We start from the raw sequence: 16,024 nt of genomic DNA on the forward strand, positions 1-16,024 counted from the left end.
TGGTTTACAAATAAATAGGTATTCAAATAGTCTTAATTAAGAAGCAAAGGGTTTATAGATAGATTGCACTTTCTATTCTACTGTCTGGCTTCATGCTTTATTCTATTATGACTATGAGGTGGTGGCATTAGGCCACCCCCTCCAAGACACTTAACCTACAAGCCCTGGATGAAACACTCATACACAGACTATTATTTGAGTGCTAAGACAAAATAGGAAGGTATTTTGAGCTGACTACAGACAGTGAATTAAGTGGAGTGATTTTTCTGGTCTTCACTTACAAAATGGTGATATCCTTGTCTTGTTTGATATGAGAGGATTCCCATCATGTTAAGAATAAACTTTAATAATAAGGTTCAAACAGATTTCTATCCGTTTCTTAAACAGGTGATTTGACAAAGAAAGAGGATCTAAATGCAAATCTTCAAACATTTCCTACTACCCTTACAATATTAATACTATTACATTTGTGAAGAGAAAAAACTATTTTACAGTACTAAGGGAACTATTTAGAAGTATAAAAAAAAATCCACTGAAAAAAGGAAGATGTCTTTGTCCATTTTATACAAAAGTATATTCATATGTTGTATACATTTATTATAGAGTAAACAGAAATATACGATGCTTTAAAGTTATTTTAAAACTAAAATTGTATTAGTTTTATCTGGCAAGTGAAATCTTTATAATACAATGGTCTATGCAAGCCCAGCTGCCTCTGGGACTGACTGGCATGCCTGCACTCAAGTATCATTTAGATAACTAGTAAGTATACTTAAAGAACAGAAGTCCTTAAATTCTGATAGTCTAATTTTCCTTTGTAGATACTGAACTTCCAATAATTGCAAAAAGCAGAGAAAGGAGGAAAAATTAAGTATCAGAGCTGACAGCTTCTTTGAAAAGAAGCCATGAACACAATTTTTTTGTATTCTCACATGATGTACAACTCAACAATCTGGAAATGCCACAAGGACCTGCAGTAAGAGTATGTGAGTCCCTCTGTTAAAGCCCAGAGGTGTCTGTATTCTGCTCAGATCTCTATGCACACACCTATGTGTGCACAGCTTTAGCATGTTAAAGAAAACAGTAACAAAGAAGGGCAGCCATGGAACAATCTGCCCAACAGACTGCAGACTTGCAGATGTGAAGAAAAAGAACACTGGCTAAATAGTGCTGAATGAACAACATTTTGTACAAGAATCCTTAATTCACGGAGGCTACTTAATGTTCAGGCACTTCAGCTTTTGGGTTACTGGGGGTCCATCAGAGAGCTCTGTGCCCTGCCGCAAGCTGACAGGAGGAGTCAAACACCAGATGAGCATTCTTGTAGGGAGAAAAAGCAGTTAAAATCCAACTAAACCCCACAACAACAACTTACACAAAAGTGCCTCCACCATCAGGTGTGTGAGTTACTTCAGTGGCTCACTGTTCTGCAACATGGGCTGGCACGAACATCCCACCACCAATCACTCACTAGGAAGTTTGACTCATGTATTATTCAGGACTATTATTTTTAAGCTTTGGTGAAGTTTATCATAGTTGCAGACATGCTTTTTGTGTAAGAACTTTTATGATAGTTGCAGATGTGCTTTTTGTGTAGAAAGGTTAGTTCTGTTATTATCTTTAAGCCAATTTAGAAACCAATTATAGTCCACTGACTGAGGTTTAAAAAGACAGATTGGAGGGTCCTTGGACTTTGACAGCTTGTACCAAAATGAGTCTGTACTCAGGAAAATCTGCTGATGAGGTGTCTGCTCCCTTCTTAATTCTCTGCCAAATGAGATACCGGGTAATACAGGTCACTGGGCCAGTGACTGGCTCCCCAGGAAAGCTCGGTTCCCAAGGCTCATTAGGCTGTGATTCGTTACCTGCCATGCAGCACGTGCTCAGGAGAGAGGTCAGGTCAAAACCCACCTTTTACAGCAAGCAAAGCACTTGAGATTCCTTGAGATACAGAGTGAATGAACTACACAGCAGCAACCAGACACAGGAGATGTCTCATAATGAAATAAAACAGATCATGGATTAATTAAACAACAGAAAACTAGGGAGGTTATTAGTTTACAGACACCATGCAAACAGTATAGTGGAGGTGTGAGGTACCACTTAAAAATGGCAAACTTAATGCATTAAGTTTGCCAAAAGGTTTTTTTTAAATGTATCCCCATAAAGCTAAATGTTATCTGATACTCTTAGATAGTACTGTGAAAGAAAGGAAAAAGACAAAATTAATATTATTTTATTTCCTTGAAAATATTTCCTCTCTGATTATCTGTTTGCCAAACCCCACAAGATTTCAGATAAAACACCAGGTTTGACTCTGGAACATCATATAAGGATCTCTGCAATAATCTGTGACCTCTTTGATCACACCAATGGAGGAGTTTTTGTGCCCTCTTTGCCTCAACCCCAAAAAGAAATGCTTCTAGTGAAACCAGAAATCAAAAGCATTCCTATCTTTGATGAACATACCATAAATTTTTAAACAGTGGAATTAAAAAGTTGAGTTGCTGTAACACATCACACTATAAACTGTTCCTCAGTTGCTGTTAACTCACTGGTATTTTTATCTCAGTGATTATTATCTGAACTTTTATTAGAAGCCATTTGAGAACATAAAGTAGAAACAGCATACAAAAATAATTTAGAATTACTGTGTGGTATTTAGCCACTTTGGTCAGAAAGTACTCTGAAAAGGCCTAACAGGATTTTTTTGGCCACTACTTAGGGTACTTTGTGGTTGTAATGTGACAATGATTAAACCACAAATGATTTAACAGGGGTTTTTTTGTTGTTGTAGGGTGGGGGTTTTTTGCCAACACAGATGTCACAATCTTACTAAAAAAAGGAGTATGGCAAGGTTGTAGTAACTTCTCCCCAAATTGTGCTAAGGTTAAGTTACATTTAATTTCCAAGTGTCCACAGACAAGGGCAAAAGGCCCAATGTCCCCTGGCAGTGCCACTGAAATGCAGACAGAACACACAAACCCAGTCCAGCCAGCAACCCACTGGAACAGATTAAAATCTGCCAACTGGCAGTGACCATATCAGACATAAAACAATAGGTCTTTAGAAATTCCAATCAGACCCAGTTTAAAAAACAAACCAAAACATAATTTAAATACTAAAACCAATTATCTTTTCCCTCTTCACTTGGGTGCTAGAGAAACAGTTGTATTTGTGATTTTCATGCTTTCTTTTTGGCCCAGTACATGAAATACTCAGTAGCTGCTCTGTTTTTGAACTTGGTGTCTTGCAGCACCAGGTAAGGCAACTCTGCCATGGGGCAAAACTCCCAAATGCTGTACTCTTAACACTGGCAATGTTTGGGCCACAGTGAAGCTGTTCAAAGCTTCATACACTGTGTACATGGCTCACAGGGTGAGCATTACACAGCCACACGGATGCCTAAATCAGGCATGCAGTTTTAGACTGGATTTTACAGCTGTGGCATGACTACAAACTGGCTGCCATACGATGAGGAGAGCCTGTTAAAATTCCCATCCCAAAAGGGAACTAGCCAGAATTTGCTGCTGTGTCACACCTGCAAATACCCACAGTTCTGACTGCGGGGATTACTAGACCTGACCCTGCCCTGGGCCTTGAGTCCCGGTGCCGCAGCTCCAAACCAGGGCGAACTCCTTCAACAGTCATCCCTCTACTGCACCTGCCTTACAGGGATGGGAGCTACTGCAGGGAAACAGAGATTGCTCCTCATCATCTCTGAAATTTGGACTTCGAAAGGCTGACCAGCATTGTGCTATTCAGCTGTACTGTGACATTCCTTCTGCATCAGTATGATGGAGGTTTTCAGCAGTCCATCCTCCCAGTTATAAACCCTGCACAAGATGAGCTGTCACACATCAGAAGCAACAAGAGGATAACATTTTGCCATGCAGAAACATTAAGAAAAGCAATATGAATAGATGCAGATGTGGAGCAAGAGCAGAGATTTTTTCCATGTCTGGATGCAGTACAGGGACTGAGCAGTGCTGGCAGACACTGGATTTTACAGCATGTTCCCTCCAAAGAGGTGTATGTTGAAGAGGAAAAAGGGAAAAGGATTGACAGAATGAAGTGCTTGGAGGGAGTGACTGCGGTGTGGAAACTTACCAAACTTGGAAGCTCAGAAAAGACTCTGTTTAGATAAGACTCGGGGCAAACAGCATAATGTATGTCTATATGTCTAGCAGGTTTGCACTCTGACAGCTACAGCTGATGCAGTGTCAAGATTGAAGGACTTGTGAACTTTGCACTTCAACTCAAATTACAATGTATAACAAGCACAATTCCTGAACACTGAGCAGCGAGAAAATCAGTGCAGGTACTAAAAATCAGACGAGGTACAGGCAACTTAATCCCCCAAAGTTACTACTAAAACCAGAATTGTACAATGTTACAATATACAGTGTGTTACAATTAGGAAAAAAGGATTAAAAAAAGCGCCTTAAACCAAAACCCATTCAGTAAAGAAAGGCTAAAAAACCTGTAGCCAATTTAGGCTGAGTCTGTAAAGATATCTAAATGTATTTGCTTGTGCAAGCCACACCTTTGAAGAATCCCTGAAAGTAGTGAAAAAATCCACATGTTAAGCCGAGCTGGAAAGCCTCAGGTTTGCCCCTGAACCATGGCAGCTCCTGCAGATGCTGCTCAGGTATCTTGAGATGAGAGGGACTTCAGGGCAGAAAGACCCAACAGTTTAGAAGTGCCTGTTTTTATACCCTTGGGAGTAACTCAGCATTATTTTAGGCCTCTGAATGCTGCAGTGGTCACTGTCTGTAGGGCAGCCCCCATCTGACACAGCAGGAAGAGCAGCCCACAGGTTTGCAGTCAGAGATCTCACACTTCAACAGACTGCTGCTTTCACAGAGGGCCTGCAGGATCTACTGAAGCTGGCAGAAAATACTCCCTTTTCTTCCCCCTCTTGCCGTAGGCTGTGGCTGTGCTGGACAAGGTTAGGTTACGTGACCAATAATGAGAGCTCCAGTAATCAATCACACCATTTTTATTTAGAATCTTGAAAGAATCAAGAATTCCGACTTGTCAGTATTGTCTATGCATTCTTTAGTGCCTTCTGCTTTTATTTCCTAAGTAGTAGCAATGCCTTAACCATGTATACTGACAAAACCAGAATTATTACCACAGAAGGCTGTGCTACCTTTGCTGGGTCCAGCCCAGAGAGTATTTTTTGTTGAATTTATTGTTTGTTCATTAATTGATGAACATTAATGCCAGCAAAAAAGTACAGCCAACTCCATTCAATAGAGAAGAGAGAGAGCAGACTACAAATAGCTTTTAAAAAGATACATTGGCAAGATTTACTTTCCAATCTGTCTGTCAACACAATAACACATTCTGAACTGCAAGGGGGGGGGAGGTAATAATACTGCAGTGTCATTCAGCAAGATTTGTGAATATCAAGTATTGATTACAACGTGCCCAAAAGCATTTGTTCTTCAGAGGAACTGGCATAAAATCTTCAACCTCTGTCATTAGTATTTTATTTCTGAGAAGTATTGTTTTGCTGCAGATATTACAGCAGATTAATAATGATCAGCAGTGCTTTGACTAAAATATGACAATCTGAATGGGAATAATTCATATGGGCACCTTGAAATTATATAAACTGTAAAACAGATTGTGCTCTCATACCCTTCCCTGTTGTGCTATTGTCAAAAATTCCAGTTTATTTTCTTTTTAAAAATTCACCAAAATCAGCTACTGTTTTTATACAGTACAACAGAGAAGCATGACCACATGCTGTTCTACTAAGCACAACTCTGGACTACACGAAATAAAACTCAAAATGACTTCCATGCAAAAAACACCCATTGTATGTGAGTAAGAACCTTGTACTTGGGAGGATAAATATTAGTAACAATTACAGTTATTTTCTTCAGGTATAATAGATTTCAATCCAAGTTGGATACAGTGCCAATTACTCTAAAGCAGTATTAAAAAACCAAAAATAAATCTGAATTGTAAAGAAGTTACAGAACTGCTGTGGACAAAAAGAAGTAGTCATCTGTGAAGCTGCAAATTTTGAATTTGCATATGTTGCTAAGCACAAGTGCTCAACTTAATAACAGAAACACCTGCTGGTAATATGATCTGCTATGCCAAATAGCTATGCCTAGCTATTCATTTTCAATTAAACAGTGCTTCAATTGAGTTATTTTAATCTTTGGTCTTGGTACTATTCTACCTGAGCTAGATTCTCCACTATTCTTTCTTTGTTAGAGGCATTTTACTAGAAAATAGAACAGGGAATCATACCCCTACTTTGAATTCAAATCAGCATTTTTTGTTGTCGAAATAGGTTATTTATGAAACTGGTAGTGGTTCACTAAACCTACCTACCCTTGAAAGTCTCACTGAAAGAACTGTGCCTCAATATTTAGGTAACAAAGGAGGACACACCATCCAAAATCTACTTTCTGCTATACTACAATACAGACCATTCACCCTCTGAAGTCCCTGGGCTTACTGCTCTACCCCCATCAGCTTTACTACTTCAATCCTTTAGCATCAGGCAAACAGGGAGGAGGCAAAACATCCGAAAATAAAGTGGCTTCTTTGTTTTGTCCTTCTAAGTCACAGCATTCCTTGGAAGGCTGTATACTGGAAAACTAGCTAAGACAACACCCCCATTGCAAAGCAGTTAAGAAGTTACACCACTAAAGAAAACCTGAAGAAATGAGGAGAAATGCACAAAAAGTGGTCAGAGTTTCACAGTGCAGCTCAACTCTTGTGCAGTTACACCTGCCCAGAGGACAAAGACCACAGGAGATTAACTCTGTTCTGCATCCTGCATCTACAAATACATGTTCTCTTGTACCAAGGGGAAACCAGGAGTGGCCAACACTCAAACTCCCGGCAGGATGCAGCAGTCACCCACAGTAACACACTGAGCCTGGTTTCCAGGCTGCCTATGGCAGGTGGCTCACGTGCACCTGTGACCTTCCATCCTAGAGATCTCCCAAGGACTGCTTCTGCTGGTCGTCAAAGGAAGTCCTCAAAGTCAGACCTACAGAAGGCCCCCCCCCCGAATCATTCTGTATCTCAAATTGTTCATTTCAAAATTGTCTGAACGTGAGAAAGAAATGACAGAGTGGAAGGGTTGCTCCTAACATTAGAGAAACACCTTCAAACACCTATTCTCAACTGCAAAATGCAAGACTTGACCCAGTGAGGCACCTGGAGCAAAGACAGAGGAGGGACCATCAGCTACAGAGAACTTTCTGAACTCCAAGACAGACACTGCTGGCCTGTGCTCACTGGCTGTTCCAGCCTGCTCCCCTTGGCCTCTCTATCCCAAAATACCTGAGTCTTTTGGGAACTACTTACTTCTTTGCATTTATTTAGCATCTACAGCAAAAGGGTACCCATTTCTGGTAGGCTCTGAGGATCAGCTGCTATCTAAATGATCAATAAAAGGATCTTTTCTATTTGCTCGGCATGTGGGTCTACTTCTTTGCCTAAAATATTTGTACTGTACTTGAAGTATACCTGACTGCACTTTCTTGGTCAAAGATTATAAGGCAATCCTGGCATCAATGAAATCTGCAAAGTCTGATCTTTGATCCTGGAAGACAAGATTTAAGAGCTTAAAGAACACACGTCTTTAAGTGAAACTGGATTTCTGGGAAAACCATACCCAAGCAATCTTCCAGTCCTAAAATGGACGAACCTCCATCTTGTGTTATCAGAGATGTTAGCCCTGGGACGGAGATTTTCTTCAAGATGTTCCTCAAAAACATTTTTTGGAAAAGCAAGGCCTGAACGCTAGAGGCAAGACAATACTCACTGTCTTGGACAGTAAAATGCAGAACCTGGGGATATGTATGTAAGATAAGCTCCAGCTTGAAAAAATGCAGAGATACAAATTCTACAGGGAAACCCTGCGGTAATGTCAGTATCCTGAGGAGGAATTCACACTGCACATAAACTGACGTGATGAACAACAACTTCTGTGCATATTTGGAACTAATTTTTATTTTTCTTCTTATTGAAACAAACAAACATCAATCAGCAAATATTCCCAGCTGCACAGATAATGTCTGAATGCAATTTTGATTCAATGGGGACTCTGTATACACAAGCTTTTCAAATCATAAAAATGTAGAGATAGGGACTTGAGTGACTGCCAACCTAGCCTTACTCAACTGTTCCTTGGGAGCAGTTTGCTAGACAAGGAGATCTTTTTTGAAACTGGAATTTAGGACAATAGACCTTACAGAGCGAGGTGTTTTAATTCCTTTTTCCTTGCATCCCAAATATTAATGTATATAACTTACAAGACTGAAAAAAAAATTTTCCTGTTATTTTTTTAAAACAGATTTTGCAGTAGTACCAGGCATGCTGATCACAACCAGCTCCCTTCCTTCCCCTTCTCCTGTGATTTTCCATTAGTCTACAGAGAAGACAGAGAGTAATGCTTGGAGGTCTCAGTATGCAATTGCAAAAGGATGAAGACAGAAAGTATGTGATTGCTCCAATATTTAGCTCATTAATCTTAAAGACTCTGTTTATGCTCTAGCACATTAATCCAGAATCGTTCTAATTGCAAAGCTGAGAAGTAGGCATACTTCCTTTTTAGTTCTTCTCAACACAGTAGCAACTTAATATATTCCAGAAAATTCAATGTTTCTACAAACAGAAACTGTACGTAGAAACTTTCTATATGTAGCAACCAGGCTGTCCTCATCAACTAGGAATTCCATTTATAGAACTGAAATTATTAATATTCTCTAAATGCTTAAGATAACCCGAACAATAAATAGCAGAAATCACTTGAGAGGCTGCACATGGTATAAATACACTGTCATTTGCTGAATAATCAAAGAGAAGCCACTCCACAGAAACTTCCCCAACACTATTGGACTCGTATGTATCACTGACAGAAACACACTGGTCCAAGAACACAGCGGTGCCTGGAGCTGGGCTATGAATGACTGCACTTCACCCCCAGCCAGCCCAGCTCAGCACTCCCTGGGGGCTGGCAGCACTACGTGCCCTGGGCAGAGCCCGAGCTGGGCACACGGGCACTGATCCTCATCAGCATCTCCTCTGCCTCTATCACCAGCACTTCCATGTGCATGTTTCACAACTCAGCATGGAGTGATGCAGGTTAGGAGGGATACCAGGAGGGTACCAAACCCTGGCTCAGGGCAGGGTTAACTTAAAAGTTAGATCATGTTTCTTCAACAAATTGTTTTCTTCATATTTCAGAGAGGGACTTGGAACAAAACAAATTATCTCACACTTTTTTAAAAACAGATTGATATTAATTCCAAAGAGCATACAATACTGGTCTCCTAGGTGTAACCAGTGACAAATGATGGATAACAAAGCTAACACATTGACACTGGATCTAACTTATGCAACTAGGATAACGAATGGAGTGAGACAGATTTGAGAACCATGCACACATGCCCTTACTAATCCTTCAGATCTTTCCACTATCAACAGACCTGTCCAACTTGCCCACAAAAGAGTCTAATCTACTCCTGCAGTTCAGGCTTTCAGCTGCTACCATGAGAGGTGTCCACTGGAGGTGCTACAGACAGCAGAGCTGAGACCTCACACCCAGCCTTAACCACTGCACTCTGCAGCCTTATGCCTACTGAGGATGTGCTACACAATACTTTTTTTCCACCACAGTTTGCCTTTTTAAGCCTGGGCAATTACAAGGGTGAGGGAGAGCTACACTAAAAGCAGTAATTTTATGGTTATAGCATCAGGGACTCCAGAGTTGAGCAATATCAACTGACACTGTCTGTGTGAGCTTTGCTTGCACCCTTGGTGCTGACGTGTCATGGTTCAGTCCTTTAGCTACATGAACATCTACTCCTTTACACAGGACCTCAGTAGTACCAAGGCCTTTTTGATGATGCTGCCTATTCCAGTCCTACAGCAAAATCTTCAGAAATTTTAAGAAAATTTCAATGACACTCACCAGAGGAACAGACCCAGGGCTATGTTTCGCAATGTAGGCAGCTGGCTGAAGGACAGAAGACCTCATGCAAACAGAAGTGCAACATCCATTCACTTGTTACTACAGACAGGAGAATTCACATGGAGGAGAACCTCAGAAGTACCAGTGGAAAAGCTTCCACCAGACCAAGCAAAGCTTCCCACCAACTACAAGATGCAAATCACAGGAAGCCCCAAGTTCATTTACTTCTAGGGCTACCTTGCTTCCAGAAGACTCCAACCTCCAAGGCAAGCACAGCTCCTGATAAACCACTGAAGATACCTGTTCCTTATGTAACTCCTCTTCCATCTGTTACAAAAGCTGAAAACAAGCAGGAAAAAACCCAAGAGACTTCACAAGCAGGCAAGCATGGCAAATGCACCTAGAAGTTGCCTCTGGGAATTAGCAACCTTTCCTGCACCAGACTCAGATTCCCAGCATGATGCTAAGCAACTTGCCTCAAACACAGGGTTTTTCAAAAATTTATTTTACATTTTTTCATTAATCATTTTCTTTTGTTTTACCAGAGTTTGGCTTGATAATTTGGAGTGTAATTTGCAGAAAGGCTGGGCACTCAACAGCTGTAACAGAGGTCAAAACAGCTGGGGTTTGAGCAAGAGCAAGGTTCAACTCCCTTAAAAAAGATCATGAGTCTGATGAATTTCAGTCTTGGAATCCCAAATGAGTCAATAGCTTTTACATTAACTTCTCTAGCCTGTTGCCCCCTGCCTGCTAAGGGGGACTGCTGTACACTTGCACATCACTAAGATGCAGTACAAGCAAACTTACTTGCCTGCCCAGCACCTGTGTACTGTTATGATGAGCTCTGAGAAAAAATGGTGAAGACATTGATAATTTTGGATTCAGAGCAGGTTTTGAACAGTAGGCAATAAACAGCTCCAGGCCATGCACAGAACAAAAGGTTAAACTAAATTACTGAATAGCTGCTCATTAGCTCAGCTCTTACTGTTATATGCATTGTGTGAAGACAGCAGAGGGAGAAACAATGAATGTATCTACAGGAACATTTAATTCCTATCATCCTTGGAGGTGAAATCTCTTGGTTGTCCCCACTTATTGTGGTTTTGTTTACACACTGGAGTTTTGAAATGCACAAAACTGAATTCATTTCAGATGAAAGTAAACTGGGAGATGTGCTCCAGGACTGCATTTAATGTGCCTCAACCTCTGGCAACTCTAATGAGATTAAGAAAGAATGCAGAAGTGAGACAAATTAGGACACTAACTTCTGGAATACTCTGAGACATGTGCCTTTACAATTTCACTCTTTTTAAACTATTCTTTCTATGTATCATACTTCTGTAAAGCAAATTGCTTCTCAAATCACTGTTCTGAAAAAGAAACAGACGATGGCTCAGCCACTGAAGGAAATTAAAGTGTCGATATTCTGCACATCTGCCTCTGTAGTTTAGTTCAGTGGAAGAGGAAATTTAATGCAGATGGACTTGACACCATTAAGAATATCCCCTAAGTAGAAATGCAACACTCCTCTCTGATACCTTGGATCACAGGCCTGACTTTGTAGGAAAGACAATTAGCACACTGATGTACAAGTGCACTTTTTTGACTTTGCCTTCAGTGACAAGCATCACTGTTTTAATCAGTGCTCCATGTTCAGTGGTTTCAAAACTGCTGCTTATGCAAGATTGAATAATTCTTCCCCCCCTTTTATTTTAAACAGATTTTGTTTGTGGCAGAAGTTGTGACAACTGCACTGAACTTGGGCTATAATCCCACAGAGAGCATTTCTTAACTTTCAGAATATATTATTTGCCTTGAAGAAGGAATTCTGTTCTTGCAGTTGTAAGGTAAGGAGATCCATATATATGATTAGAGTTGTTTGTACATTTGGACCATGCACAGAATGTAGTCAGATGAATGCTTCTCTATAATGAAATACAATGTTTTGGAGTATTTTCAAAATTATAACAACTGTTTGGATATAGAAATATAAACAAAATGTATCAGGCAGTCTATTATCTCTCAGAAAGTACCTTCACTCAAAAGTTAATTAGGTTCATATGAGAGTTGAACTGAAAAAAGAAATGCAAATCTCTGAATTACACACAACTACACAGAATGTTTAAGGTTGCTAGCAAGCTGTGCCCTTCCATAAACACAGTTATGTAACCCAGTATTTGGTCAGTGACCCTAAAGTACTTGCTGCCTATCTTGCAGTCAGAAAGACCCCAGGAATCATTAACATGCTGATGACAACTACTAGATGTCCCTTGTGACCCTTTGCCACAAGGCACAATTCAGGCCCCAATTCTGCAGCTGGAGATAAGCACCATTTCCTACAGCTGCTGACTCCTGCTCCAGGAATGCCTCCTGCCACCTGACCAGTCACTTGGCTGGCTTTGATCTTAGGAACTCTGGGAAATGAAGACTAACAAAAATAACAGCAAAATTAACATGGGCTCCATAATACAGAAAATCTCACTAAAACATGATGGTTCTGGATTTTAAATTTAGTGCCTCTAATCCCGCAAGCTTCTCTGCCTCTTCTTTTGGAGACCCAAAATATTACAGGGAGAAGAGACACTTGCAAGCTGAATTCACATCATCATCGTTTCCTGCTCCCCTCTGTGACAGCACCTGGCTCCTCCAAGAGCAGAGCCTAGTGCTTTAGTCAAGGAGCTCACAAATTAGGTTTGTTTAGGGAGGCTGCAGCCTCTCCCCCTGAAACGTCTCCCTGTGGACAGCAGTGACAATGCATCAGTCTGCATCAGCCCCCTGAGGGGCTCTGGGGTTTCTCAGCAGCCTGACAAGTATGTGACACTAACCATGCTATGAAGGTCAGCATTTCCATTTCTTCTTTTTTGGAACGCTGGTCTTCCAGGAGATCTTAAAAAGGACCTAAAAAGAAGACTTTTCAGATATTGAAAATTTCTGCAAGTTACAGGACTCTAACTGGATCTGTAATTCAAGAGTCCAGGTTGCACTTCATTGCACTCTGAAGTACAAAAGGAACGAAACCAATGAACCAGTCCACAGAACATTTTTCTATAGATAAAAAATTCATGATTACTAGTCTCATGAAGAGTGTAAATGCATTTGCACCATTCTTCCAAACACACAAGACAACAGAAAGAATAGAAAGTTCAGTCCCTTTTTCTGCCAGAGACTAAGAATGATTCATCTGTCTGCGGATCTCAAGCTCCCAAAGCTAGTGAAAGACCCTTGCAACTACTTCTCAGAAATACTCAACTTAGTATGCCCCTATTTTCTAACACCGTAAATAAAGTGTTCAGCAAACTGAAAAATTCTCCCCACCATCCTGAACACACCATCATATTAGCTCTCAAATTCTGAAGACAGTCTGCAACTTATTAGCATGAAATACTGCTGAAAATGTTACATGAAATTAAAGGTGACACTGAAATACAATGCAAACTATGAAGAGGAATAGGGACGAGTCTTCGGGGAAGGAACAGCAGATGATGAAGAATGCATATTGTTATTAAAATAGTAAAATATCTAGTCTCATTTTGCAGGTAAGTGTTAAGTGTTATTTCTCCCTTCCAAGCTGCTCAAATAAACAGTGCTGCTGCCAGCCTGTGTAACAGGAAAACTGCATCTCTTCCGACTGGCAATCCAGAAAGCACATGCACTCAAGGGCTGACGACTGAAGACTAATACAGCACATCTAAAGGATAAGTGTGCTTTGTGCATTGAGTACATTCTTCTCAAAGATGTTCCATTAGTAATACTGAGAAATGCTCAAGTACCTTCACCAGTGACGTACTCAAAATCACAGCAGCAGCTAGCTCTAAAATATTTATTTGCTGGCCTGAAAGCAGAATGGAAGAAAAATAAGGCTTTCATTAAGCCAGACAGTTGTTTCAAATGAAAATGTAGATTTGATAAATCAGTTTGCCTGCAACTTAAAGGCATACACTGAAGTACCCAATAGCCAGAGCTTTTGAAAGCTTTTTAAGGCTAATTATCCTTCCCAAAGATGCATACTCCATCCCCTTTTTCAACGGAAAATTTCTATTGTGCTTACACATAAAATACACAAAATGCTTAAAACAAACTGAAGCACAACATGTGTTCACTCAAACTCTGACTTTAATTTGGCATAAGCTTCCTGAAAAGATGGCTGTCAGTGTAAAGACACATATGAGTAACAACTGTCACCCTTAGATGAAAGGAATTAAAAAAAAAAAAATTGAAGTATCTTATTAATCATGTTAATAATTGTTTCTGTCTTTAAAAGTGTATGGAAAATGCTGTGTACCCTACCTCTAAATATTAGGAGCTGCTTAACCATGGAAATTAATTTTATCATTTTGTTCCCTTCCAGCACTTTCTAAAATGCAAACATAATTGACTGGACAGCCTGAATGCTGCTACCAAACCTCTCAATTCCTGCTGACAGGCACTGATCTTTTACCTGGCTTGACTGCTTTCATCACTGCCCGCGATGCCTTCAGCACCGCCTCATAGATATCCCTCTGGTCAGCAGTGAACTTTCCATTGGCAGGAAAGGTGCAGGTGATGTCAGAGCTGTAGCAGTAATACTCTCCTCCCATATCAAACAGGCTGAAAAAGAAACACAGGGGAAAGAAATGAAAATTTAGTTCCAAAGAAACAGTAGAACATAGTGGACCTTTCTCTCGCTCTGCACTTAAAATCATCTGCATTTTGGTAGCTTGCCATATAATCACTACTTGAACACTGTTCTAAGTAAAACAGGATGACAGTCCCTTGGAATCTCCCAGCAGAAGGGTATCTGCATTCCATATGGCTTAAATGGACACCCTTCTGGGCTGTGCTGGTCCAGGATGAAAATGCTCAGAGAACACAGGAAGGAAGAAAGATAAAAAGTACATGAAGAATCCACTTCAAGCTCCTCAGTTCCAGTTTCTAGGACTTCTTCTCAGAAGAAAAAACATGTCCTTTTTTTCTTTCCTTAGAAATGCTAGCACCACATACAACATCCAACATCCAAAACAGAATCCCACTTAACAAAGAAATGTTAATGGAAAAAGGATTATGGAAAGATCCAACCATAAGAAGTGCACACACAGTACAGCTTACTGCATCAGAGGCAGATGAAAGAAATTACTAAGTGTGTCCTTTCATGGGGAAAAAAACCTGGCTTACCCCTTGAGAAGCATATTTATTCTATACATGAATAAACGACTCACCACTGATTGCTCAGCTGCCAGAAATCAATCTACAGGAATAGCAAGTGGGACTCTACACCCTTTTGAGGACCATGTTAGACATTTGCAGTACTATGCTTCTCAAGCCTGCTTGATAAGGCATTGCACAGCTTTTGGCAGGCTCAGAAATCAGTAAATAACCAAATAACCATTTGGACCAGACAACACTTGAGCAAATAACCCTCTTGGTTCATCATATATTGATTACAAGAAGGCACATTTTACATACAAGACTTTGATCTTGACACAGTATTTGTGTGACCTGATATCTATGGTAATGAGTCAGAGTTGAAATCTGTGAATTTAAGTCTTCTTCCAACCACCCCAAACAACTATATGAGAGGCTAATCACTGTAAGAAATATGATTTTCCTCCACTGTGTTTGAAAACCTTGGAGTTTTCCTCCTCTTGCTGCTTTTTTGCAGCAGGGTCAGTCAGGGAGCACAAGCAGAAGGCAGGGCACTCCACTGGGGCACCCTCTCTGCCACTGAGTCCTAATTACAGCAGTAATTAAGAAAACTGTGCAGTGTAGCTCTGTCCCCAAACAGCTTATGTGACTAGGTAAGGATAAATATAAGCTACCACAAAAAGTGCTATCACACTCAGCTGCAGCTGATCACTATTTCCAACAGAACTGCTACTGAAAGCAATGGACAGTGAGTAAACAAAGGCAATCATGATAAAACTAAAGAATATTTCAGCAGGGCTAGGACTCTTCTTGCTGCATTGCACACACAGACATATACTCATGAAGACTTGCTCCAAGAACTTTTAAAATCCACTACAATTTCCTCCATGAAGAAATCTCTGCTCTGAGAGCAAGCCCTGCCTGAAGTCTTTGCCAGCCTCCCCAAAC

At 40.4% G+C, this 16,024-nt stretch overlaps 1 protein-coding gene across 1 annotated transcript in view; it reads right to left on the bottom strand.

Moving 5' to 3' along the window:
- The window catches only part of PEPD (peptidase D), a 146,990-nt gene that overhangs the window by 22,641 nt on the left and 108,325 nt on the right, over nucleotides 1-16,024 (bottom strand). Inside the window, exon 12 of the mRNA XM_082290292.1 lies at nucleotides 14,394-14,542. Coding sequence (XP_082146418.1) covers nucleotides 14,394-14,542 — 149 coding nt within the window. The remainder of the gene's footprint in view (nucleotides 1-14,393; nucleotides 14,543-16,024) is intronic.

The sequence above is a fragment of the Coloeus monedula genome (genome assembly GCF_965178545.1).
Source record: "Coloeus monedula genome assembly, chromosome: 13".
Taxonomy (NCBI): Eukaryota; Metazoa; Chordata; class Aves; order Passeriformes; family Corvidae; genus Coloeus; species Coloeus monedula.